This window comes from Gossypium hirsutum, chromosome A05 (assembly GCF_007990345.1).
Source record: "Gossypium hirsutum isolate 1008001.06 chromosome A05, Gossypium_hirsutum_v2.1, whole genome shotgun sequence".
In the NCBI taxonomy this organism is placed as follows: Eukaryota; Viridiplantae; Streptophyta; class Magnoliopsida; order Malvales; family Malvaceae; genus Gossypium; species Gossypium hirsutum.
The window spans coordinates 8,330,637-8,355,495 of NC_053428.1; the positions used below are offsets into that span (position 1 = coordinate 8,330,637).

The window sequence follows — 24,859 nt, forward strand, 5'->3', positions numbered from 1 at the left end:
AAAAAATTCTTACTTAATAATTTATTATTACTGAATAATTTATCGTTACTGAATAACTGACTGTTAAAGAGTGATTGAATTTTATTGAACAACTAATTGTTATTGAATGATTGAATGTTACTGAATGAAATTGAAAAATTGTTCGATACTGAAAATTATTTACTGATATTGAATTGTGAACAGAAGTATAAATGAGACATGTGAATGAAAATATTATTATTTAAATGATTGTGAATTTATTTTCGGAAGCTAATTGGGTTAATAGATGATAAAAATTGAATAAGTTATAAATGATTTATCTATGAATTGTATATGACATATGATTTTTAAGTCTTTGTTATATTTTCATTTTATTAAGTGTTCAGCCACTGAGTTCATACTCAGTGTACGGTTGTTTCCGTGTGCAGGTTAAGTTAAAGCTAGATCGTTGAATCAACATCCCAGGCCGATCCCAAACTCAATGAGGTAAAGCGTGTTAATAATTGGTAATGGCATGTACCTAGGATGTTTTATGTATGTGTCGTTTTGGATTGTTAATGTATTGATGAAATAAGTATAATTAAGCTTGGTAATGGTATATAATAGGACTTAACTAATTTAGTATGAATTTGAATCATATTGATAATATATGATAAGTGATTGGAATTGAGTATTGGATAATGTATAAAATGTCTAAATTTAGCAAGTTTTGAGCATATTTAAATGTGTTTAGATGGGTTGAACATAGGTATTTTATGTAAATTGTCCGATAGGTTCGGTAAGCTTCGTAACCCTGTTCCGGCAACGGTTTGGGGTTAGGGGGTGTTACAACATGAGTTTGAGCATTGGGACTAATTAAGTGCACATTTGGTTGTGGTGCAAAGAGCCTCGACTGGGGTTTGAGCATTCAAGTGTGCCTGTAACGTCCCCTAACCCTATACCGTCACCAGAATAGGGTTACGAGACATTACCAGTCAGTACAGTCCAATTCCGGTCATTATTAAAATAAATATTCACACACATCCTAGTTTTAAAATGTCGTCCCTTTAATGGGCCCTCGCGGTCCAATATGAACAGTAAATTCAATTCGGGACTAATTTAGAATCACTACGAATTCTTAGTAAATTTCAAAATTCATACTACATACCGTTGCCAACCATAATTTACTCATTTCATCAATACTTCTATAACCTAAATGACTCTCATAAAACGTCCTAGGTACATGCCATTATCAATACTCAACATACTTTACCTTAATGAATTCGGGATCATCTTGGGATGCTGATTCAACGTACTATCTTTACTTAACCTGCGCACGGAAACAAACCGTACGCTGAGTATGGTATACTCAGTGGTATTTCTATAATCCGAACAATTAATAATATAACAAATACTTAAGATCATAATAACAATTACAATTATTCAATTATTTATTCATAGATAAATTTCAACTACTTACCATATAAATTTTATACAAATCATATAATAAACACAATAACATAATTGTTCAATTCTTAACTAAATCCATTATTATTTACTCCATTCTTTCACTTACTACTCGGTATAGCTTCCCTTAATTTACTCACAATTCAATATCATTAAACTATATTCAACTATACACTTATCAATCATATTCCATTTTAATTCATTTCAATAACAGTCAATTTCATTTATATCATATCAACTTACTATCCCTGATAGCTTTCAGTATATACATGCGATTCATATATCTCAAATCACATTTCAATTCATCAAGTGGCATCATATATCATCAATTCGAACTCCAATCATTTCATGAACCTTTGGTTCATATTTTCAATTTCATATCTAAATTTTCAATTCTCAATTCAATTTCTCTTTTCATTTCAATAGCTTGATCAATCAAATTTATTCGATTTATCTTTCACTTATTTACCCCTATTAACAAACCCGGACTTTGACGGATACACGGATTCCAACCTAAACACACCAGTACGGCACATTGTGCCTAAAACGGTACATAGTACCTGATCAGAGTACGACACATAAAGTGCCTAAAACGACACACGAGGTGTCTGATACGACACACGAGGTGTCTGATACGACACACGAGGTGTCTGATACGACACGCGAGGTGCCTAAAATACGACACATAAAGTGCCTAATCGATAAAGCCGGCAAATCCCGTACACTTCCAGATCCTATGGCATGCCTATTATATCCAACTTAGCCCGACTAGTTAATAGGGTATTTCAATTCTCAATTCACTTTCATTTACATTCCAAGATTACTTTTCAATTAAAATTTTCGCATTCAAATCAATTTACAATTCAATTATACATACACATTCACCATTCAATTCAATTCTCATTCAACTCAAATATCAATACTTACCTTATAATTCAATTATTAAATATAGAATTGATATAAAACATTTAATAAAAAGTAATTTGAATTATAGTAATACAAACCGTGAATTTCTCGTTTTAATCCTCGATAGCTTTCTCCTTTCCTTTGTGCGTCGATGTCTTGGGTTCTTTGTTAACTACGAAAATAATAATAATTTATAATCATCAATCTAACACAATTCAATTTAATCCACGAGCCTAAATATGCAAATTTAACCATTTTTATACACATAATTCCACTATTTACTTATATGTTCATTCAAAGTTGTCTACTTGAGTCATTGTTACTAAATCATTTATATCTTGAGCTAGGAAACTCCAAATTAAGATCCATTAATTTTCCCTGAAACTAGACTCACAAATATTATTACAATAAAATTTTCAGAATTTTTGGTTTAGCCATTAAGTACAGTTTATTCTTTAAATTCACCCCTATTCTGCTGTCTGACAGTTTCGTCCCTTATTCACTAAAAATTAATTATCTCACAGTATAGAACTCGGATAATATTCCCGTTGATTTCTCCTGAAAATAGACTCATTAGGGATTCTAAAAGTATAACTTTAAGCCTCTAATTATTTTTCTTCAATTTTTGGTGATTTTCCAAAGTCAGAACAGGGGAACCCGAATTCATTCTGACCTTGTCTCACAAAATTCATTATATCTCATAATTTACAATTCAATTGCTTATATCGTTTCTTCTATAAGAAACTAGACTCAATAAGCTTTAATTTCATATTTATTCATCTTCTAATTAGATTTCTATAATTTTTTTATGATTTTTCAAAGTTAGACTACTGCTGCTGTCTAAAACAGTTTTAGTGCAAAATGTTGATTTACTTTAATTTCAATTTAATCCTAACTAAATTCTCTTACTTTTCTATCTTAATTCATACTTTATTTCTATTCAAATTTTGTCCAAACTCATACTTAACTATTAAATTTCCAGCATATTTTCATAATTTCGAATTTATTTCCATTTAATCCCTAAAACTCAAAACTTATAGCTTAGTTTACGATTCAATCCTTTATTCAATTCCAATCAAAATTTCTATCAAATAAACCCCCAATTCCATCATTTTATTCAACATGAACCAAACTTAGAAATCTAATGACTTTCAAAATTTCTACTTAAAACAAGTACTATTTATCTCTAGGATTCCAAAAAAACTCAAAAATCATAAGAAAAGAGGCTAAATTGACTTACCAAATTAACTTGGAACCTTTAAAACCCTATTTTCCCTTTTTCTTTTCTTTCTTTCTTTCTCCGCTGTTTCTTCTCTGTTTTGTTTCCTGCTATTCTGTTTCCTTCTTTTTATTCTTTTGTTTCTTTCCTTTATTTCCTTTTTATTTACTTTACTTTTAATAATAATAATTTAATATATATTTTAACACATAAAAATCTCAGATTTTTATGTTTATGCCGCCTCACTTAGGACAAATGTCATAATTCCCATTTTGGTCCTCTTCATTTTCTTTTAATCTACAATTTAACTTTCATCCTTTATTCAATTTAGTCATTTTTCCTAATTACTCTTAATTAAGCTAAATTCACCTAATTTAAACCTAATTAAACACATCGCTAAACTCATAAATATTTCTAGTAATTATTTCGAACTCGATTTACTAAGACGGAGGCCTGTTAATGTACTTTTCCGATGCCCGTGAATTTTGGGTCATTACAGTGCCTGAGTAATGCTAAAGCGATTTTGAGCTCCTTATGGGATGACTAACGGGTTAATGTTGCAAAAATTATTAAATAATAGTTACGAGACAATTATAATATTATATTAAATTTTAGTTTAATTAATTTATTGATTAGATAGTTAGTTGCGGTATAAGTGTTTTGATCCTAAAGTCAGTTGTCTTGAAAAATGAGGTATCGTGACCTCGTTTTCATAACTCGGGCTCATAAATGCTTTTATTAAATATTATGAATTTATTATATAGATGAATTAAATATTAGATAGGAAATTCCACCGAATCGATGGCTAATTAAGGTACAATGACTAAATCATAAAAGTGATAAAAGTTAATGCCATTGATTTTTATTTATTAAAAGGGCTTAAATGGTAATGAACCAATGTTTAAAGTGGCAATCAACAACTTTAGCATGCTAGTGGACGGTTTGGTAGTGGTTGAATTAATAAATTATAAATTTTAATTAAATTAATAATAAATGTATAAAACATGAAAATGAAATGTTGTCATCCATGCAATTCTTTGTCTTCTCCACTAAAACCAACAAAAAAGAAAGTAGGAAGCCATTGTTTGAATCTTTTAAGGTTCAACTCTATGTATGGTGAGTTTAAATTGGTTTATTTCTCGTAAATTTTATGTTTTTTAGATCATAGGAGTTCGGTTTAGCTAACTCGGGTGTTAGTTTTCAAAATATTTAAAGTTTATAAATGATATCATTGATGAATGTTTGATGAAATTGATATTATTTGGTTAAATTTGATGCTTAGATATGAAGAGGACTATTTTGTAAAGTGAAAATTGTTAATTTTTAGTATAAGGACTAAAACGTAAATATTTTGAAAGTGACATGAAAATTCTATAATTATTATTTTGAGATAGTTATAGAAGGATGAAATTGAAATTAGATTGAAAAATGAAGCTTAAAATTGAAAGTTATAACTATTTCAGTTTTAAGGGCTAAATCAAATAAAATATAAAACTTTATGGAATTGTTGTAAAATGAAAATTGGGCTGGTATATGCATAAAATAAACTGTTATAAGGCATTTTAAAATTGATAAATTGAAATGAATTATTAAATAAATCGAGGATTGAACCAGTCTGAGGATATTCGCGAATAGGGTAATTTTGTGGATTGGTCCTTGATATTGTAATTGTCGATGTCTTTATCAAGTAAGATCGTATGGACTTACTTAATTAATCATTGATATGTCTATATTATTTTGTTTTTTTTATTAGTTAGAAATATTATATATATATATATAGTTTTTGGCAAATGAGGTTGATTCATATAAATAGGCGGAGAGCCGGAGAAGGACAAAAGGAGGAGGAAGGTTACTCTAAAGATTAAGAAGGCTATGTGTAGATAATAACTGCTTAAGGTTGCTAACGAGGAAGAAGATCCCTTTCTCATCGTTATGGTGGGTGTTTATAAGTGAGGTCCTCTTATCTAATAGTGATGACATGGCAAGGTCATTATAGATTGATTATAATCATGGAGTGCATAGGGGACATGCATGGTAAGACCCATTATGTTATTCCTTTTGAAGTGGTATGAGGTTATTATGCTTAAATGGACCTCGATAGTCTCTAAAAGGAGAGTGTTTGCATTGAAAACGAGTGACTTGACCATAACAACAGATGGCTTTATGCTGGATATGTTCCTGCTACAGTCGGATAATCCCTATGAGAGGTAACTTGTATGGCAGGCTAAGCAGTTGATGATGATTAAAAGGATGAGAGGTGGAGAGCTATTTGTAGAAGTCTTTCCTATGCTTTCTTACAATGCCGCATGGGGTATAACAAGATTATAATATTATGTGATACTATTATTTATTATAATCTACAATATAATACTAGTTATATAAATGTATTAATATAGTAATAGTTATAAAATTTTCATTGTGATTTATAATTTAGGATGACTTGTTTTTATATAATTATATTAATAATCAGATTTATATATTTATGTGACTTTATGAATTTCAAAATATATTTTTATTAATTATTATATTTTAATATTACATTTTTCTTTTGATTTTTAAACAAATTTTAAAATTTGTAAATTACATTGTCATAGATAATTTTTTTATTAAAAGATCATGATTTGAAATTAAATTTAGTATAAATCACTTGTGATAAGTATAACACTAATTATCAAATTATTAAATCAAATATACTATGTTATTATATATTTTGTATGATCATTAAATAGATTTTAATAATTATAATTTATTTATAATACTTTCGATTGAGGTTTGAGATACTCCAAAGCAAATACTTGTCCTCAACATTTATTTTTATATTAATTATTAATATTTTATTGTAGTTGTTTAGTTATAATTTCGAGTTTTTCCGAGATTTGGACTGGATTTATATCAAGTTTGGACTAAGTTTAATCCATGAAAATAGCCCACCCAAATTCGGATCGGTACCGGTAGGGGTTGGAATTGATGTTTTTGGGAACTAAATTTAATCCATAAAAATAGCCCACCCAAATTTACAAGGTAGTTTCAAAACGACAGAACATAATACACAAAACGGTTGCTAAGAGTGCCGTCCGATAACAGATAAGATTACAAAAGGGAGGGACAGAACAGAGGTAAAAGAGACTCTGAGGATTTTTTTCTTCTAAGGGAGTGGCAATGGCAACCGCTACAGTTACAGCAGCATCTACACTCTCATGGCTTCACAGCTTCGGAGGAACCCCAAACGAGACAACAAAAGTAGCAGACAAAAACAGGGTCTTCGTGGTTTTCGTCCAGAAGAAAGCTAAAAAGACTCGAAAGGTAAAGCAAATTGTTTCATACAATGTTGAAATTTGGTTTCTTTTTGTTTTTTTTGTTTAGTAATTTGATTGAGTGGTTGTTGTTAATAATGGGTTTCAGATAATACTGAAGGAGGATGTGGAATACCTGGGGAAAAAGGGGCAGCTTTTGGATGTGAAAGCTGGGTATTTCAGGAATTATCTTTTGCCTACGGGAAAAGCCCAGATTATCACTTCTTCTTTTCTTAAGTGTGTTGTAACCTTAATCTCAATTCTTTCTTTTTTTTCCCCTTTTTTTGTGAATTTGTTTTCCTTTTCTTCTTGCTGTTATGATAGCATTCAATTGAGAAATAGAAGGATTGATATAAAATTGATTTAGTAGTATAATACATAAACATACGTGATTGAGAAAATAATTAGTGGTTTTTTTCCCTCAGGGAAATGAAAATGGAGGAGGAAAGAATTGAAGCGGAGAAGCAACGGGTAAATTTAGTGGCTTACGTTTTGAATTTTTTATTTTAGTGAATATCATTTTGGTCATGACTTTCCATTAGGCAACTGAGCATCTTAATGATTTGAGGCTGAAAACATGTTTGCTATGCCAAATTTCAACCTTCCCTGATTGGAGTGAAACTTGTCCTATCATATTGTGTTTATGTATGTGTGTTTGCTCAGATTATATGGAATAATGTCGATGATACTTCTTTATGGTGTTGAAATCAAACACTATATTCATTTGTTCAATGCTGTTATACAATGAGCAAGATATACTAATGTTGTTTCTATATGGTGTTTTATGGCTATTTCTTTGCTTGCCATTTGTGGCATTATAAGGGTAATTTGTTCAATTCATGACCATGATCTTGTGAATCTTTTAAATGATCTTGTTTTACTCCAGGTGAAAGAAGAGGCACAGCAACTCGCTCTAATATTCGAAACAGTTGGAGCTTTTAAGGTGAAGAGAAAAGGTGGAAAAGGAAAGCAAATTTTTGGAAGGTGAGTAGGGTCCAAATCCACACTAAGTAGTTCATGCGTTTGTTTTTTCTGCTTATCATTTTACTCTCTGACATTCGCTTGTTTCTGTCAGTGTTACTGCTCAAGATCTTGTAGACATTATCAAGGCACAACTTCAAAGGTACTGATCGTAAAATCTTTGTGGGATTTAGATGTTAACAAGCATCACAACTCTGCAAATTATTCTCAAAATTTATTGCTTTAAATAAGAATTCAAGCTATTTGCCTTAGATTATGTATATGCCCTCACTATCATTCTTAGTGCAATCTGCATCTGTGGTTACAAGTTACAGCAAACAAATAAAGCTGGCATTCTGATCCATAAACTTAGTTTGTCTGTTGATTGACATGACATCATGAATCATTTGCATTTCGTTAGCGAATTGTGATATTCTATAAGTTTCAGTGTCACGCCTTTAGTAATAATGCTAAAGCTGGATGAACAGACACCAACTATGGATTCCTATATCCATTTGTTTAAAATGGTGTATTAGCCCTAGACAAGAATCCTTTCTGAATGAAAAAATCTTAATCAAGAAACATGAGATAAAAAAAATTCTGGCTGCAGCATGCATTTCTCCTGGCAACTTTTCCATATGCATCATCCTGGTCTAAACATGGCAATATATAGTAAAAAATTGGATACCTGACACCATATGATCCATTTTTTGAGGACCGGGGTATTATATTTTACTGTTTGCAGTGGATTTCAATATGAACCTTTGGATGTGCGTTGTTCAATTCTGCTTTAGTTTTGGCCTGGTTTGGATATCCGATGAATATTGCTTTTTAAATAGAAGGAATAGTATTGTAATATTCACATAGTAAGTGGATACTAAATAGATTCAATTTTCAAATAAATTAAGTGGGATAGGATTTGGATATATAATAAGTTGCAGTCTTGCAGATATCCCATCTGCCGTTATCCCTAATGATGGCTGTTTAATTTTTCAACTATTAATTTGTTGATCTTTAGGGATGTGGACAAAAGAATTGTTTTTCTTCCAGAGATCAGGGAAACAGGAGAATATGTAGCAGAGCTGAAGCTCCACCCTGAAGTTACTGCCCGAGTCCGAATTAATGTTTATGCTAACTGAGTACAACTTCCTCTCCAAATGTGCACAGCTTTGCCAGCCATTTGCATCAGTCTAAGCTATGTGAGCATCTAAATCCGAGGAGGATACCTGTACCTAACACTCATACACAAAAAGCCTGAGTAACAGGTTTGGAGAGAAGCCGTAATTATGCAAGATAAAAGAAAATAAAAATAAAACATAATATCTGTACATTGAAAGAGAAGGGACTTCTCTTCTCAACCCCATGTTCACATCACTTAAAGACAGTTGAGCAATGAGGTCATAATGTCTAAATAAGGTTTTAATGAAAGGTGTTTTATGATCCCAGCTGGAGTCAAAAGTTTCCCAATGCTCAACACTTCCATTGTTTGATTGCAGGAGGTACAAGATACAGGGAAACTTCAGCTTGCTGCCTGTTTAGGACTGTGTGGCAACGTTCAATTTTTTTTTTTATTTTTTTTTTGTAGAACATGTATTTAGCTTTATTTGTATTTCCAGTTCTTCATTATTCTCTTTTAGAACGTAATGAGACGTTGAAAAGTATGATTAGATTGCTTAATTTTATCTGAAACATCTATTCTCTATGGGCTCTACTGTGTTTTATATTCTAAACTTGCTATCCTATAAGAACGGTCTGGATTTTGGGCTTCTCTTAAATGTCATCTGATCTACACGGATTTTCCATTTTACAATCTATATTTGAACCGCATAGAAAAAATATATACCTGGTTACAAGGTTTGGGTCTAGGCAATTTGGGTCTTTAATTCAGTCCTGTATTTTGTACCTCCTGCAATCAAACAATGAAATTAATCAGATCACCTTTCTGCTAAGAAGTAATTAGGACCAAAACCATCGAAATGATATCTGCTTAATTTGGCAGGGTTTGGAAGTGTTAAAAAAAGAAAAACTGTTGCTGCCCAGGATCGAACTGGGGACCTTCAGTGTGTAAGACTGACGTGATAACCACTACACCACAGAAACGCCTCGTGTGAGGGAGAATGATTTGTTTAATTAATATTCGTAACAATGAGAGACATATCTTCGCATTTATTACTAAGAAGATTAAGTCAAATTAAATACCTAATGACATGAATCATTAAGCTAGTTAGGCAAGTAATTAACTAAAGCGGGAACAGATCAGGTTGATCACAAATTTTAAGTTTCTCATTCAATGTATTGAGATATTACTTCTTATTAATAAGCAAAATTTCAACTTGAAATAATATAATTACATGCCTTTATCTGCGTGAACGGTAAGCTTGCAAATAGATAATATTGATATCTACATTTACTTTGCCATTCGCACATACTTTTCATTTGGTAACTACCGTAACCTTTGAATAAACCTAACTAACCCCCACCCCCCCCCAAACCCCCAAACCAAAAAAAAAAAAAATCAGTATGAAGCGCATTAGGTAGGCAATATCTCACCAAAAAGGAAGGACTAACCACACTAGCTATATTTTTTGGGGGGTTTATATGAATAGCCGGTGAGAGATCATTTTATTGCATTTTCCATATGTTTGTTTTCAATAATCTGGCTCATCCCATTCCAACCATTAGTTAATTGTTTTTAATAATCTGATTCATAGAAGCTTAGTTCTGTATTATTGTTGCCTTACATAGTTGTCATGGTTAGAAAACACTATTAAGCTTTGGTCACTTTCATGATAACCTGATCCGAATTCTTTTATCTATTTAGAAAAAGAAGCACAAAAGCTGAACGCCGAGAGATTTGGATAGCCATCCAGCTGTGAAGTTGAAGGCCACTGGCGAGTTTAAGAGATACATATCATCATCAACTTCCACGTGTCAATTTGTTGGACCATATTGGAACCCCCCCCTTCCCCTTAAAGTACATCAAAAGGAACCATTTATGTGTATATATATTTTTCTAGTGTCATCGGCTACTATTAATTGGTTCCAGTTAGATTCAAAAACCGTTTTTTTAGTAGTAATAAGAACATGACAACATATGCATACAAGTACTTGGCTGAAAATTTTTGGATAATAAAAATTATTGGTTAAGAAGTGTAATAAACAAAAGAAAGGGACTTGGAAAAGCATTATTGTGACATTTCCTCTACACAAAACAAAGTTATTTTAGGTTACTTTGAGTAGTTGAGTGAGCATATGAAAGAGAGAGAAGCGTTTTCATAGGAACCAAGCAAAGTAAGCTTAAATATTTTATATCGAAGCCCTTTGTTTATGTTTATATTTATATTTGAAGAGAATAATACTGGGAGGTTACATGACAAGGCAATTACATGTGCAAATGTCAAATGATGATATTTCTATCTAATTCTCTTTATATTTGGACATGATCGCACGCAAAGTGTCCACATGATTTGCTTACCAACATTTACCTAAACGTGCACTTAACAAATTCCATTTATACACAACTAGTGAAGTGAGTATGAGTGAGTCAATTATGTCACACCCTCTTTTTTGTTCCAAAGGGCATCCTTTCTTATGTGGTAATAATTTCATGTAAATACATATTATTTGTGTGAATTCAAATAATGATAATTTGGTTTAGTGACTTGCAAACTAAGGGATATTGTAGTTAGTTAATTAGGTGCGGTACTTCATTTCCATTACTTTTTCTAATTATGGTTTTACTCTTGATCGATGAATGTAACTTAAAACAAAAAAAATATAAATCAGATCTAGCTTACCCAGCAGCAGGATAGTCCATTAAAAATATATATATAAAATAAGGATGGATATTAAATTTATATATGGGTTGGGCAGTTAACAACTCAGCTTTGCTATTCATTTATTCTTTGTCATTTAATGAAACAGACTGTGGCATGTAGTGGGAGAGAGTGACTGTGAGAGTGAAGAAAAGAATATATATCAGACCACCACACCCCCACCCCCCCCCCCCCAAAAAAAAGGAAAATAATATATAAAAAGAGTATTAATGACAACACCCCCAACCCAAAACTCACAAAGGAAAGATAACCTAATCCACGACTTTAGGTTGTGGTGCTGGTGCTGCCAAACCCTAGATAGCCAATGGCCAATGCTAACCCCCCATATTTCTTGTGTGTTTTTACACTCTTTTTAAGTGTTATACATCACTCTCTTCCCACTTTAAAAAAAATGAAATAATTCGAAAATTCAATTTTACTTGTCGATTTTTAGAGGTGTCTTTCATTTTCAAAATACGATTTTATTATACAGAAATTTTTTTTATTATAATAGATTTTTAAAAGGAAAAAGCGCATAAAATAAAATATGCTTCCGTTAATCACTTTTCGTGAATGGAAGGCAACCATGAACACTAACCACTTACTAGTTCAAAGTATTCAACTTCAACAAGTGGATCATCAGAAATAAGAAGTAAAAAGAAAACCAAAGAATTCAAAGAATATAGTTAATAATTGTAAATAATAATCTTGAATTGAAACAATACAAATTATATATGATTCACATTGATACATGATTTTCTTCTTTTTGGGTTTAGTAATGGCAATCTATCAAAGCTGGTGTGGAGAAAACAATAACTTGTTGGGGTGCTCCGAATTGGAACTTGGCATCCCTGAGATCATCTTCTGGTGCAGGAAGATTAAGATCCAGAGCTAGGATATTTCTAGGCTTGTTTCCATCACCATTGCCGGACTCAATTGGAATGCTAGTAGTATCAACACTCACGGCAGCTTGATTGCTTGCCGCCGCCCTGTGCCGTCTCATGTGGCCTCCAAGGGCTTGACCAGACAAGAATTCAGAGCCACAGATTGAACACTCGTGAATCTTGTTACCCTTGTTCCCATGACAATTAGTCTTGTTGTTGTTGTAGTTGTTACCTACTTGTAAAGCAAGAACCGCAGGGCTTTCTCTATTGAATTGATCAGCGTCTTCAACACCATGATCTTTGAATGCCAAAACAAGTGGTTTTTTCTCATATGCGGTGGCTCCCTTGGGCTTCTTGTGGCTTGCCCTATGCCCTCCTAGTGCTTGGAATGATGGGAAAGACCGGTTACAGGTTTTACACTCGTACGCATAAACTTCAGCCTTGTTTGTTGCAGTAACCATCTCCTGTTTCTCTTCAATATTGCTCCTCCTTTTTGGGCCATCACTTTGTGCTAACATGATTAGGCAGTTAGCCATGTCTTCTTCTTCCTCGGTGCTCTCGTAAATCTCACCGGACGTCACCGGAGAGGAAATCGAATTGTATTCCTCCGCCACTCCACCGCCGCCGCCGCAAGCACTTGAGGAGCTAGAAGTCACCGTGACACCAAAAGGGGACGATGATCTTTGACGCTTGGTACGCTTGCCTTTCATGATCAAGGCTTGATGATCAATATTAGACACCTCAAAATCCGGTTGAGCTTGCATATCCACCTAAATCTAAAGAAAAATAGTACTAAAAGGAAATCAAAATAAGGCAGCTGACCTAACAGAGTAACAGACTAAGGGCTACAGAAATCAAATGCAATGAAGCAAAGATAGAGAGAGTAAGGGGGATTTTAATATATAGCGAATGGTGGAACCAGTTGGTGGTGTATTTTCCTTTATATATTGAAAATGTTTGTAGTATTAAGTGTTTTTTTTTTAAAAGTCAAAACTCAAATAAAAAAAAAAAAAAGGAGAAAAGAGAAAAGAAAGCCGCCCCCGTGAATAGTTACTGTCATAATTTGTTTTGGTTTCTAACGTACAAAGGTGTTACTGGCTAGTAGAAATAGAAGTTTTATTTTCAATTTTTTTTATTCATCATTTTTCCAATAAAAAAAATCATTTTCATAAAATAAATATAAAAAGTCCTTCAATTCTTATTTTTAGATATTCCTTAATTTAGTGATCATGCTTTTTTTTTAAGCTATAAAAAAGATTTTTTTAAAGTATAAATATATATTTAAAGTGATTATTGAATCTTTATAACCGAAATTAAAAGGGTAAAAATGATGTAAAAAATTTATAAACTAAATATATCTTTAAAGTTGTTATTTGAAACTATACCCTTTTGTTTTAAAACTAAATAAAGTTAACTAAATTTAAAAATAAAAATAAAGTTGAGTATTATTAAAAAAATCATTAATTACAAAGGGTTATCTGTTTTATTGGTTTAGAATTGACAATACTACATATCATAGTAAGCATTGATTACTTAAATCTTTGGTCACAATTGGATATGATTTATTATTATAGTAAATTTAAAAATTTTATTTCTTGTTTAATTAGTTAGAATTTGAAGGGGTTATATATGTATTAAAGAAAATCTAAAGCTTTGGTAATATCTTATCTTAGAGTGGAGAAGATAAGTGTAGGTAAAGAGTATAGTCGAGAATTAGGTGAAGTTGATAAGGTGCTGAAAAAGAGGGCAAAAGAGGGAGTTAGGACAGTTCAATTGAGTTGGTCTTAACTTTATCGCACACAGTTCGGCACCCAAGTTACAAACTAATATATTTTGTTATTTACACTCAAAATAATTATAAGAAAAATATCCCCGTTAAAAGAAAAAGCCATGATTTACACGTTACAAGCATACGAATGCTACCCTCATTTTTACTCCTAAGGAAACCCAATTTTATTATCCCTTCTTTTTTTAGTTAGATTTAATGGTGATTTTAATATTATATTCACGATAAGATACTAAGAGTTCCTCTTACTTTAGTCCGTTATTGAGAATTTGATATTTATTTTAGATATAAAATAATTTTAAATTCACTATTAATCCCTTAATAAATCACGTAAAACGTAAATAATTAATTATTAAATTTATTACCGTATTTAAAAGAAAAAGAAAAAGAGTATGGTGTATTGTGAATTGTTATGTTTGGCTGTGAGTCTCATGAAAAGCTTGTGGGAATAGCTAGCTAGGCTGTAAGAAATTTTAGGGTTAGGAGTAGGGGGGAAGCGCCCCAATCCAACAAGAAAAGAAAGGGACACAACTCATCAACTGTCAAACTGTCAAGTGGGCTTTTGTTGAACAGAGCATGTTTATTTCACAAGTCAAGAAAATATGTCAACACATGGGTTCTGTGACTAATTTTCCCTTTTCGCTTTTCTCTATTTAATTTACCATTTATAATTTTCGCCCACCACATATCAACATGTTATTAAAATAATTTCCCCACCACATGTTATCTAAATTAAAATGCTAAATTTATTAAAATCTTAATGGGGTTTGCTTAATTTTCAAGTTCTAAATTGAAGGTACTCCTAAAATAAATAAAATATTTTTATTTAAACACGTATTCATATTTGGAGTAAATTAAGAAAAAGAAAAGAAGGTGAATTTATTTTTAGAAAAGAAATAGGCATCTTAAAAAAAAAAGTTTTTTGATTAGCTAGGTGGATTGAATTATAACCCCAAACGAATTAAGTTAGGTTTAACACCAAAAGAAAATCCTAACATTGATCCATGCCATTAACTGAAGAATGAAATGTGAAAGTGCAAAAGTAGTAATGTAACGTGTACTTTGATTGGGTCACGTTTGCTATTGTTAGACAAATGCCTAATTCCCATGCCTTTCCGCCAAACCAAATTAAATTGTCTTCATTTTCATTTTTGTATCGCTTCCCTAATTTGGGGGTATTAGGGCGCCATTAATTCTTCTGTATCTCTTATCATTTTTCTAAACCTTTTTAATCTTATTCTTCACATCCCAACAATCCCCATTTATCTTCAATTTGTATTTCTAAAAAACTCTATCAATGCCTCGGTAAACACCAAGGCCACTTCAATATTTGAGATTTCACTAACACCTTACCTTAATTATATCTCCAAATTTAGTTTTTATTGTTAGCCCCATTATTCTTTCTACTATTTTACTTTGATTTTAGCTCATTATTATTTGCAATTATAAACTTTAAAAAATTACCAACATTTAATAACATCTACATACAATACAAGTTAACGATTCATTGCCCACAATTTTATCAATTTAAATCTTATGACAAAAATAACTAAAATTATAAAATGATTTTTATTTTGACGATGCAATTGTTATAGTTGGGTCTCTATCATCAAAATGTGTCGGCATGTGTGAGTTTTGATTTGGATTAATTATTTTTATTCTTTCATCTTTTGTATTGTTTTGATTCTACATTCTAATTATTCAAACATGAATTTATTTATCATATTTTTAATTGTAAACTCTATAAACAAAATTATCTCCATTCTTTTAACAGCCAAAATAATGTCTACTATCGGAACACAATTTACCCTAAAAATAGTTTTTTGAACATAACTTAACTTTATGTTCTCCCCCTAAAATAATTAATTGACGAAATTAATCAGATGATATTATAGTGATACACTAATGCTACATTTAGTAAAAGTATTATTTTTACACATGTTTTTGTATATGGTTTAGCAATAAAATAATTCAATTGGTTATATTTAATTGCACCATGATTTATTTTTAGCAAAGAGAAGTAACTCTTTCCTTATTTTGAAGAGGTTTTATTTATTTATTTTTATAAGTGTTATTACTTATATTTTCAATTTCAAGTTTAAATTACACTAATTATTCTTTATTTTATATTTGAGTAAAAAATAAAGTTTATTTTATTTTATTATGTTAACAACCAGATGAGGCATAAATAATATAAACGTAACCCTTAAATAATTAGTACATGGATCTTTTTTTTAACAATTATAGTTTCTCCACTGAATACTACTACTACCGATAATAATATAAATAAATAAATAAAAGAAAGAAAGGTAAGATGTAATATTTTGCAGAGGGGGGGGGGGCAAAAGTGGCCTGATTCTTGACGTTGTTAGTTACGCGAGGGACGTAAAGTAAGGTACGCAAAGGCACGGCCGCAATTCTTCAATCTTTTTCAATACTCGTTTTTTATTCGTTTAGAAATTTAACTATATTATTTAAACGTATATTTAGTAATTTTAATATAAATTATGTTTTAATTATTTTTGGATTTATTCCATTAATAGGTTAGTTTTGTTTCAAGTTTACGAGTAAGTATACTAATAATTAAAATATATACGAAAACACATTAAAATAAATTTTGAGAAAATCTATATATGTATATGATTTAAATAAAGCGAGGCAAATTACTAAAAAAACTAAAATATATTTATATACAAATTATACCCATTGAAAATGAATGAATTTAATTTAAAATATTTGCTTTCAAAACCGTCCAACTTCAATTCAATCCCTGATATATAAGGAAAAAAAACCCAATCTTATCAAGTAAGAGTCAGCTGAAACGGTGGAGAGAAGGACTATTTTTATGATGCCAATTGCCAAATGGTAAGGAGAGAGAAAGTAAGAATACCCATTCCTTATGTTACAAACCACGTAATTGATTTTTTTTATAAGCATGGATAAATAATTCAACATTACATCAATAACTTAATTAATCGTGGTGCGGCGGTTAATGGACTTTTTCTTTTTTTTTCTATATCTTGGTGATTAATTGAGAATAAATTGGAATTAAGAAAAGGAATGGGAATTTCATATGAAAAAAGAAGAAGCAGCAAGTAAAATGCATTGATATCAAAAGCTTCTATGATCTGGATCTCATTTAACATGTGAAGTTAAGAAGCCAAAGTTCAGTGTATTTGTGACACTCATGCAGGCTTGAATCGAAATTTGATAAAATTAAAACTGTTGGATGATTTCTATCATATCATATATAGAATGAGTTGTCATGTTATTTAATTATAATTAGGTGGTACTAATTTTGCTTGTTTTTATGGAGAAGTGCGTGGGGCCTGGTGGTGTGATGAGTTAATGCTGAATATCCACTCATTTTCAGTCTCAAGATTTATATGTTCTTGGCTTTTTTATATGAATTATGTTACTTTGGACTGGGTGGCAGCAGCCATGGTTATCATGTCAGGATCCAACTGTCTTTGGATTGACAACAACATCAACAAATTACTTTGTCATTTGCAGAGATTTAAGAGGAAAATCATATATTTATATATACCATTCAGGCTTAGCTTATAGGAAAGAAAAGGATGCCTGGACTAAAGTCTCTCTCAACCGGTTCTCACACCTTATACGTTTTTATTTTTTTACACACTCTTTTCAAGTATGCTGGGTGTTGTGATTTCGTAATTTGAGTGTTTTTTTTTCTCTAATTTTGAAAAATATTTGATATTTTTTGTCATCATATTTTTATAGGGAGTTCGATTAGACAGAGATGTTTGAGTAGGTGTTTCAATTTTGTAACCTCTTCGAATTTTATATTTTAACAAAAATTATTATGCCAAACAAAAAAAAAAGACCTCTTTTCAAGTTGATTTGTAGCTAGGATATACCTATCTGCTGATTGAATATATACATGATAAATTAGTCTGAAATTTGACATGATTTTTCGTCCCAAATCATGTTCTTTACTTGGTTACATGATCTGTTTAAGCTTCACTCTAAAGCATTTGGAGATTTACTTGGTGGCAGCTGATGATTTAGTATGCTGTGCAAAGCACCTTGTCTTCTTCTCCTTATCTAACACTATTAATTATGTATAGTGAAGTGAAGAAAGTCAGGTCCAATTGAAACGTCCAACTTTATTAATTCTATATATATATATATTAAAAGGAGTTCAAACTGTTGATGTTAGATGATATCACCTTAGTGTGATAGAGACAGTCGAGGCGTGAGATATGAATAAAGATTTTTGGCTTGGCTTTCCGCTCAAACTTCTTAAATGCTTATATTTAAATGAGGAAACCCTAAACCAAAAGTAAAAGCAATGCATAGGCAGAAGGGGGGGGGTGAAGTCAATGCCTTCTTTGATAGTTAAGAACAACCCCAATTGCATGAAAGAAGATGAGATATAAGGGAAGTTTAAATTGCATGCCAAATAGCCCCCTCCCCCCTTTCAATAAAGGAAGAAATTTGGTAGCATAGTTTTAGTTTGAGGGATGACTTGTAGTAGCAGATATGATGCTTTTGAGAACAACTTTGGGTGAAGCAAAGAAGATAAATAAGGGCAAGGGTAGCTATCAAAATCGAAGTCCTTTCCACTAAAAACAACGACTTTATGCCAACTATATCCCTTAAATTAGGCTTTACACTACTACACTGCTTACTCTTTCTCACTTGTTTCTAACTTGCTTCTCACAATTGCCTCGTGATTTCAGTTTTATAACTCTTCAAGCACTCATGTTAAATCAACCTAACCACCTTTTAACTCTATACCTATTCATTGCTCACACCACCCTTCACATTACCTCTCTTAATTTCCAATTCCAAATATTTAAAAATAAACCTAAAAACCCAATTAATAAATACCATCATCTGTATGCTTAAACATAACCAAATCTGGAAAAGTATGATCTCAAAGTTGTCATACATTCTCTTTACAATAAATATACATGTTTAATGTCTGTATATTATATTCATGTTTTGAATTTTGGATCTTTTAATAATTTACTTTAAGTTTATGTTCATATAACTAAGACGAGATAAATGCAAAATATGACACAGCATGCATGAAGTACCAAATCTAGCTTATTTACATATATTTGTTGTTCTGATCAAATTCTCATTATTATTTTTAGATCATTAAAGAACTCTATAAACAAAAACCAAAGTTTATCTTATAATTTTTAGGATATATATAATATAGAACAAACAAACAATTGATATATGATTTATTTAAAAAAATTAAAAAAAGTAGTGTAATTACAACAAATTAATGACATAATAATTCATTTATTCTTTTTAACTATTTTTATTTTCTTTTGTGATACGCCATAAAAATAAAAATAAAAATAAAATATTTTTCATTTTTCAAGTTGTTAGAGATTACCTTGATTATATTGGCAGCCCACTTTTGTGAGATAATTTATGCATTGTCTTGTTTACCTAATATTGAGGTAAAGCTATATATATAAATATAATATTTGTTAGCTTCTAAACGGTAGAAGAGGCATACGCATAGGATCCTATTACCAGATGCACATTCTCACAATCTAGAAGCAGAAATTAATTATGCAATTATAGCACATTTCATGCTTGTTTGGTATATACAAGACTGAATTTTCTCCCCAATTTTTATGGTTAATTTGAGTTTTGCTTAGGTGGCCTGGCCTAACTGCCGGTATTCTTTGGCCCTTAATTTCAACCTAATCATTTAGAGTATTTTCTTCTCGGTTCATGATTTTCTTTCCAATGATTGTGAAACCAACATACTTATTTTGTGCAATGGGTGCAATTTTATTATTGTTGCTAAACCAACTGATACCACATTTTGTATTTGTAAATTATAACTATCACTGGGTACAACAATAACCTTGTAAACGATATCATTGAGAGAATTTTCATGAACCCTGGGTTATCATATCAAACAAATTTCTATAATATATAAAAAGTCAAATATTGCATTCCCATCTCCCAAAAAAAGAAACCCTTTATTAAAAGTTTAGTTGACATGTTCAGTTTTCTTTATTTTACTATACAATATACAGTTTATTGTATCATCATGTATAAAAAAGGAAAAAGTCTAAAGCATAAGCAGATAAATAATTTATAGTAAAACTCCAATCAGCAACGAACATAGATGTGACATTTAAAAGCTTTTTTTTCTTTTCCAAGTAGTATTAGATTAATGTAAACGAAAAAATACATATTTTATTAGTTATGGGAGCTGATAACATGACTTGTTTCTGTGTAAGTTCAATGAGAGAATGAACCATAAATTTAAGATTGACTTATTTGCTAGTTTTATTAATATTACAACTTGTGAAAGTGATCTAATCTTATCCAATTTGACACTACAAGACAAATAAATAGAATGGAGTGAAGAATGGACATTAACATAAACCTGAGGCCATCTTCTTTATTTTACGCCATTAATTAAGAGATCCAAAATTGTTAAGCCCTAAAGAGCATGGCAAGCTATTAATAGTCTCAATAGGAGGAGGTAGGTCACGGGCCGAGCCCAGCTACAATTTCATTTTTTAAAGGAAAAATTCAAGCCCTATTCCAATCAGATACCATGGTCAGTACTATTATTTAAAAATAATAAAATATCTAAAATCAATTTTCTATTCATAATTAATTGAAATTAGTTGGTTTTAAAGCCAAATTACTGGATTCAATAAGTAACTTCTAAAACACTTACAACCCATTGCAAGTAACTAATGTGTAGGAAAAGCAAACAACAATGGCCGAAGACCAAGCTGGTTTCTTTATATTGGTGTCAAACCCACAACACCTGCATATACATTACCAGAACAAGTAAATATGAGATGAACTTCAAAGTTTCAATATAATGTTTTACATGATATGAACAAGATAAACGTTATGCCTGGGAAGAATTCTTCAGGCAGGTATGCCCATCCATGATTGTCAGAATTCATAGGCACAACAGGACAACACCACCTAACTGATATCCAACGTTCAAACCCTCCCACAGGAATTGAACATCCCTTTCCCCTATACTACTGAAGGTACTAAATTGGCACACTAGGGAGCAGATACATCACATTCATTCCAAGCCAAAGGCGTACCAACTAAATCAACAGTTCAAGAGTCCATCCAAGACTTTTTCCTACTCCTAGCAGACTGCCAATCTATCAACATGAAAACCATGATATTTTCAACCCCTTGTCTTTTCCACTACTTTTCCTCCAAATTTATATAAATAAAAGTCAAATCTAATTTATTCAGGTATTGAGAAAAGCTGGAGCCCCTCAAGCAAAACCAATGCTTGAACCAGGCCAATGAAGCTCAAAATGAAATGAAATCCATCAGAAACTGGTAAAACAAGCTGCAGACGGTACTGCAGAGTCCCCCAAGTTAATAACTTATGTTTTTGCTTCGCTAAAATAACAACCAAGTCAAAGATATTTATGCTCAAAACATAGATGCAAAAAACAAATCAGAGATGAGTCTGGAAAAAATATGAACTTCTTGTTTGCTCTGGAAACAGATAGATATAGAACTAAAGATTAAAGTGCTTGTGCACATACCACATGCCAATCTTCCACCTGCATTTCCTGTCGTTAGGCTAAGTTCATGTCCACCTGTAGATGCATAAGTAAATAGCAGTATAAGAAAAACTAAAACAAGCAAATATGAAGGAAGCTTTGCAGAAGACGTACACAAAAAGAAATTTATTTTTAGGATCAAAATCCACCCTCCAAACAACATAAAAATAGCCACTACAGGTCTCCCTTCTCTAACTTATTGGGAAGTTTCTGCACAAACGCAAAGGTAAGAATTGCAAGCCAAATAAATAATTACCCTTTCCAAGGTCATCCTCAAGCTCATGAACTACAAATGCTCTTCCAATGACAGAATTTGGGCCACTTAGTGGTATCTGCACATGAAAGTCAAAAGTTACAAAGGAAGCAGGAGTGAGAACCCTCTCTCATTGAAAAGAAAATTCATGCATGTGCAAAGCACACAAGGGAATATGCATGCATTACTACACCTGCTTGTCCACGACTGTTGCCTCTGCCACTCCTGCACCACTCAAACATTAAGCAATGAATAACTTAATTTGTTCAAACTAATTTAGAAAGGAAAATGAATAAAATTTAAGAATGCATTACCATCAGCATTAGCAACTATGTTTCCCAGGTCACCCGCATGGCGGACTTTGTCCTCAGGAGCACCATGTGTCATACGGTTAGGATTGAAATGTGCTCCTATCATTTAAAATTTTAAAAATGAAAAAAGTTATACATAAAAGAACTCTAAAACAATAAGATCCTATGGAATGAGATTCAAATGCAATACGTCCTACCCGTTGACATGCATCCATTTGTTGTGTCACCATACTCATGCTACATGTAGAACAAAAAGTAAAGATTAAAACCAGACTTCAAAAGAACTTTTATGTGCTGATATACACTGAGAATGAGCAGCTAAAGCCAAAAAACACTTACAAGGTGGAACCCGTGAAGCCCTGGAGTAAGACCAGTAACACGAACATTCACAGTTGTTCGACCTATTTATAGTGAAATTAAGCATTCACAGAAGACAGCAACACTCAATTGCCAAAAAGATAAGCCAACAGAACATGTATTGATGTAAAGTTTCACAATGTCTAAAATTTGTAAGAGGCTAGACAGTCCTTTCAACTTTAACGTGAACATTGGAATATTTAATACAAGTATACAGCACCAAGGAAACACTTATATCAATATCAGCTCTAAATAAACAGAGGAAAATCGAGATAGCAGTTAGAACTAAAAATCTGGCTTTCGCAAATCGCAACATTGACGCAAATATGATCCAGAACTGAGTACCACCCTAACCATAGTCCTATCCAACCTCAAAGCATCGAAGATGGAAATGAATTCATCAACAAAAAGTTAAAAGGAAACCCCCCCCTCAAAAAAAAAAAAAAAACAAAAACAAAATATACTCATGCTCTTTCTCTCGCTTCTTCTCCATAAATAAACAACGAATTCACAAAAAGAAACAGAATTTCTCCAATAAAAAGTATAAAACCAAAAACCCAAACCACAAGATGCATTGGGAAACAAGTAAATACACAAAGTGAAAAGAAAACAGACCATCATCTTCTTGAGTCAAGGTGACAACGCCTTCAACTTTAGAATCACCTTTAAGAACCGCGACAGCTTTCTTGGATACAGCAAGCACGGAAAACTGCTTCTTGCGGACAGTAGCAGCAATGGAAAAGGATGGACGAGGGAGGTTGAGAGAGACACCATGAAATGTGGATTGGAGAACTTGTGGGTCTGAAGGGTTAGGTGTCGACAGTGCATGAAGGAGAGTGTGGTGAGATGGGGTTATAGTGAGAATAGCGTGGGCTACCATGGCTACTATTGCTGCAGCTTGCATTTGATGAGTGGGTGCAGAGTGTAGGATTATGATGGAGATAATGTGAGACGTGGCTGCAGTGACCCCTGGGATTTAACTAGATTCTACTGTGCTTTTGCTTAAATCGTGTTTTTGGGAATGAGGACAATCTGGTTTGCACAGACCTTAAAAGATGTTTTCTCATTATAAAATGTGTTTTTTGGTAAATTACAACTTCGGTAACTTATATTTGCTTAAATCAGGATCCTTGAGTCACTAATGACACTTAACAAACCGCTATCGTTAATGACTATATAATAACATTTAAAAGTTCCATGAACATCACAAATTTAAAACAAAAATCATCTAATACAAAAAAAATTATTAAAACTGAGTGTTTAATTGTATAAAAAGTTAAATGTTTAACAAAATATAATTATCACTATACAAATATTTAATTAAATTTATTAAGTTATTTTTTTTATAGTTAAAAATTAAGTTTGTTGATGGGTCAATTTATTTGGAATAATTTTTTTAAATGTTGCTTGTGGGATCAACAATTAAAAGTATTATTTTTTTATGGGAGTTTTATCTCTTGTGCGTTATTGAGAGTTAATGTGCCATTAGGAGAAGCCCGATGGGCTTGACTTACAAAGCTGAGAGCACTTAAATTGGTGGTCCTACAAGCCCGTAAATGGTGACCTATATACTACAGCTAAGAGTTTCAAAACTCAACAAAGGCTAGTGCTAACATCTCCTTAGTCAGAGGCAAAGTCAAAATTTGTTCTAAATGAGTCAAATTTAAATTATAAACTTTTGATAGAGTTAAAAATATAATTTTATTATTGTATTAATGTAATATTTTATAAATTTGAAAAGATTAAATTATAAAATTTTTGTCTTTGAAAAAAGCATAATTTAATTTTAAATTTTAGAAGATAAAATATAATTTTACATTAAATTAACTTGACTAAAGGGGTAATTTTCATTTATGGAGGTGGTCGTGCGCCAACAAACAATCTAATTCCTCGAGGCATTCTCCCTCTGTAAACAAAATTACTCATGATATGCTGATTTTTGGTAGAGGTGAGAGAAAAAAATCCCAGCACAACCCGGGAACAATGCCAACCATTGTTGAGAATCCGATTCACTGCCAAAACTAAAAAATTGGACGCTCAACAATTTTTTTTTAAATATTTTTTGAGCAAGTTAGCGAGATTCGATCACAA

General features: G+C 31.7%; 3 protein-coding genes, 1 long non-coding RNA gene and 1 other non-coding gene across 6 annotated transcripts; 1 reads left to right on the top strand and 4 right to left on the bottom strand.

Annotated features, from left to right (window-relative positions):
* The first annotated feature begins 6,573 nt into the window (after window positions 1-6,573).
* Window positions 6,574-9,505, top strand: LOC121229293 (50S ribosomal protein L9, chloroplastic). 2 transcript variants are annotated; one of them, XM_041113179.1, is made up of 7 exons: window positions 6,574-6,853; window positions 6,953-7,080; window positions 7,269-7,314; window positions 7,730-7,827; window positions 7,919-7,966; window positions 8,822-9,002; window positions 9,300-9,505. In XM_041113179.1, the coding sequence occupies exons 1-6, from the start codon at window positions 6,710-6,712 to the stop codon at window positions 8,940-8,942; spliced, it is 585 nt and encodes a 194-aa protein (XP_040969113.1). In that variant the 5' UTR covers window positions 6,574-6,709; the 3' UTR covers window positions 8,943-9,002; window positions 9,300-9,505. The 2 variants fall into 2 exon arrangements, with proteins under 2 accessions (XP_040969113.1, XP_040969114.1); XM_041113180.1 differs by having other exon boundaries at window positions 6,612-6,853; window positions 8,822-9,068.
* LOC121229294 (uncharacterized) lies at window positions 9,375-10,070 on the bottom strand. Its single transcript, XR_005927024.1, has 2 exons — window positions 9,859-10,070; window positions 9,375-9,709 (listed from the first exon to the last, which is right to left on the bottom strand). It is a non-coding gene; the product is annotated as an uncharacterized lncRNA (long non-coding RNA).
* Window positions 9,831-9,903, bottom strand: TRNAV-UAC (transfer RNA valine (anticodon UAC)). The gene has a single exon. It is a non-coding gene; the product is annotated as a tRNA-Val (tRNA).
* A 2,220-nt stretch (window positions 10,071-12,290) lies between the features above and the next one.
* On the bottom strand, window positions 12,291-13,510 carry LOC121229295 (zinc finger protein ZAT5). The gene has a single exon (XM_041113181.1). It carries the CDS (start codon window positions 13,264-13,266, stop codon window positions 12,391-12,393), a length of 876 nt encoding a protein of 291 aa, XP_040969115.1. The 5' UTR covers window positions 13,267-13,510; the 3' UTR covers window positions 12,291-12,390.
* A 7,375-nt stretch (window positions 13,511-20,885) lies between these two features.
* On the bottom strand, window positions 20,886-23,846 carry LOC121229296 (superoxide dismutase [Cu-Zn], chloroplastic). Its single transcript, XM_041113182.1, has 8 exons — window positions 23,384-23,846; window positions 22,751-22,812; window positions 22,609-22,648; window positions 22,415-22,510; window positions 22,294-22,325; window positions 22,104-22,179; window positions 21,830-21,883; window positions 20,886-21,072 (listed from the first exon to the last, which is right to left on the bottom strand). The coding sequence occupies exons 1-8, from the start codon at window positions 23,670-23,672 to the stop codon at window positions 21,047-21,049; spliced, it is 675 nt and encodes a 224-aa protein (XP_040969116.1). The 5' UTR covers window positions 23,673-23,846; the 3' UTR covers window positions 20,886-21,046.
* Between the last annotated feature and the right edge of the window lie 1,013 nt (window positions 23,847-24,859).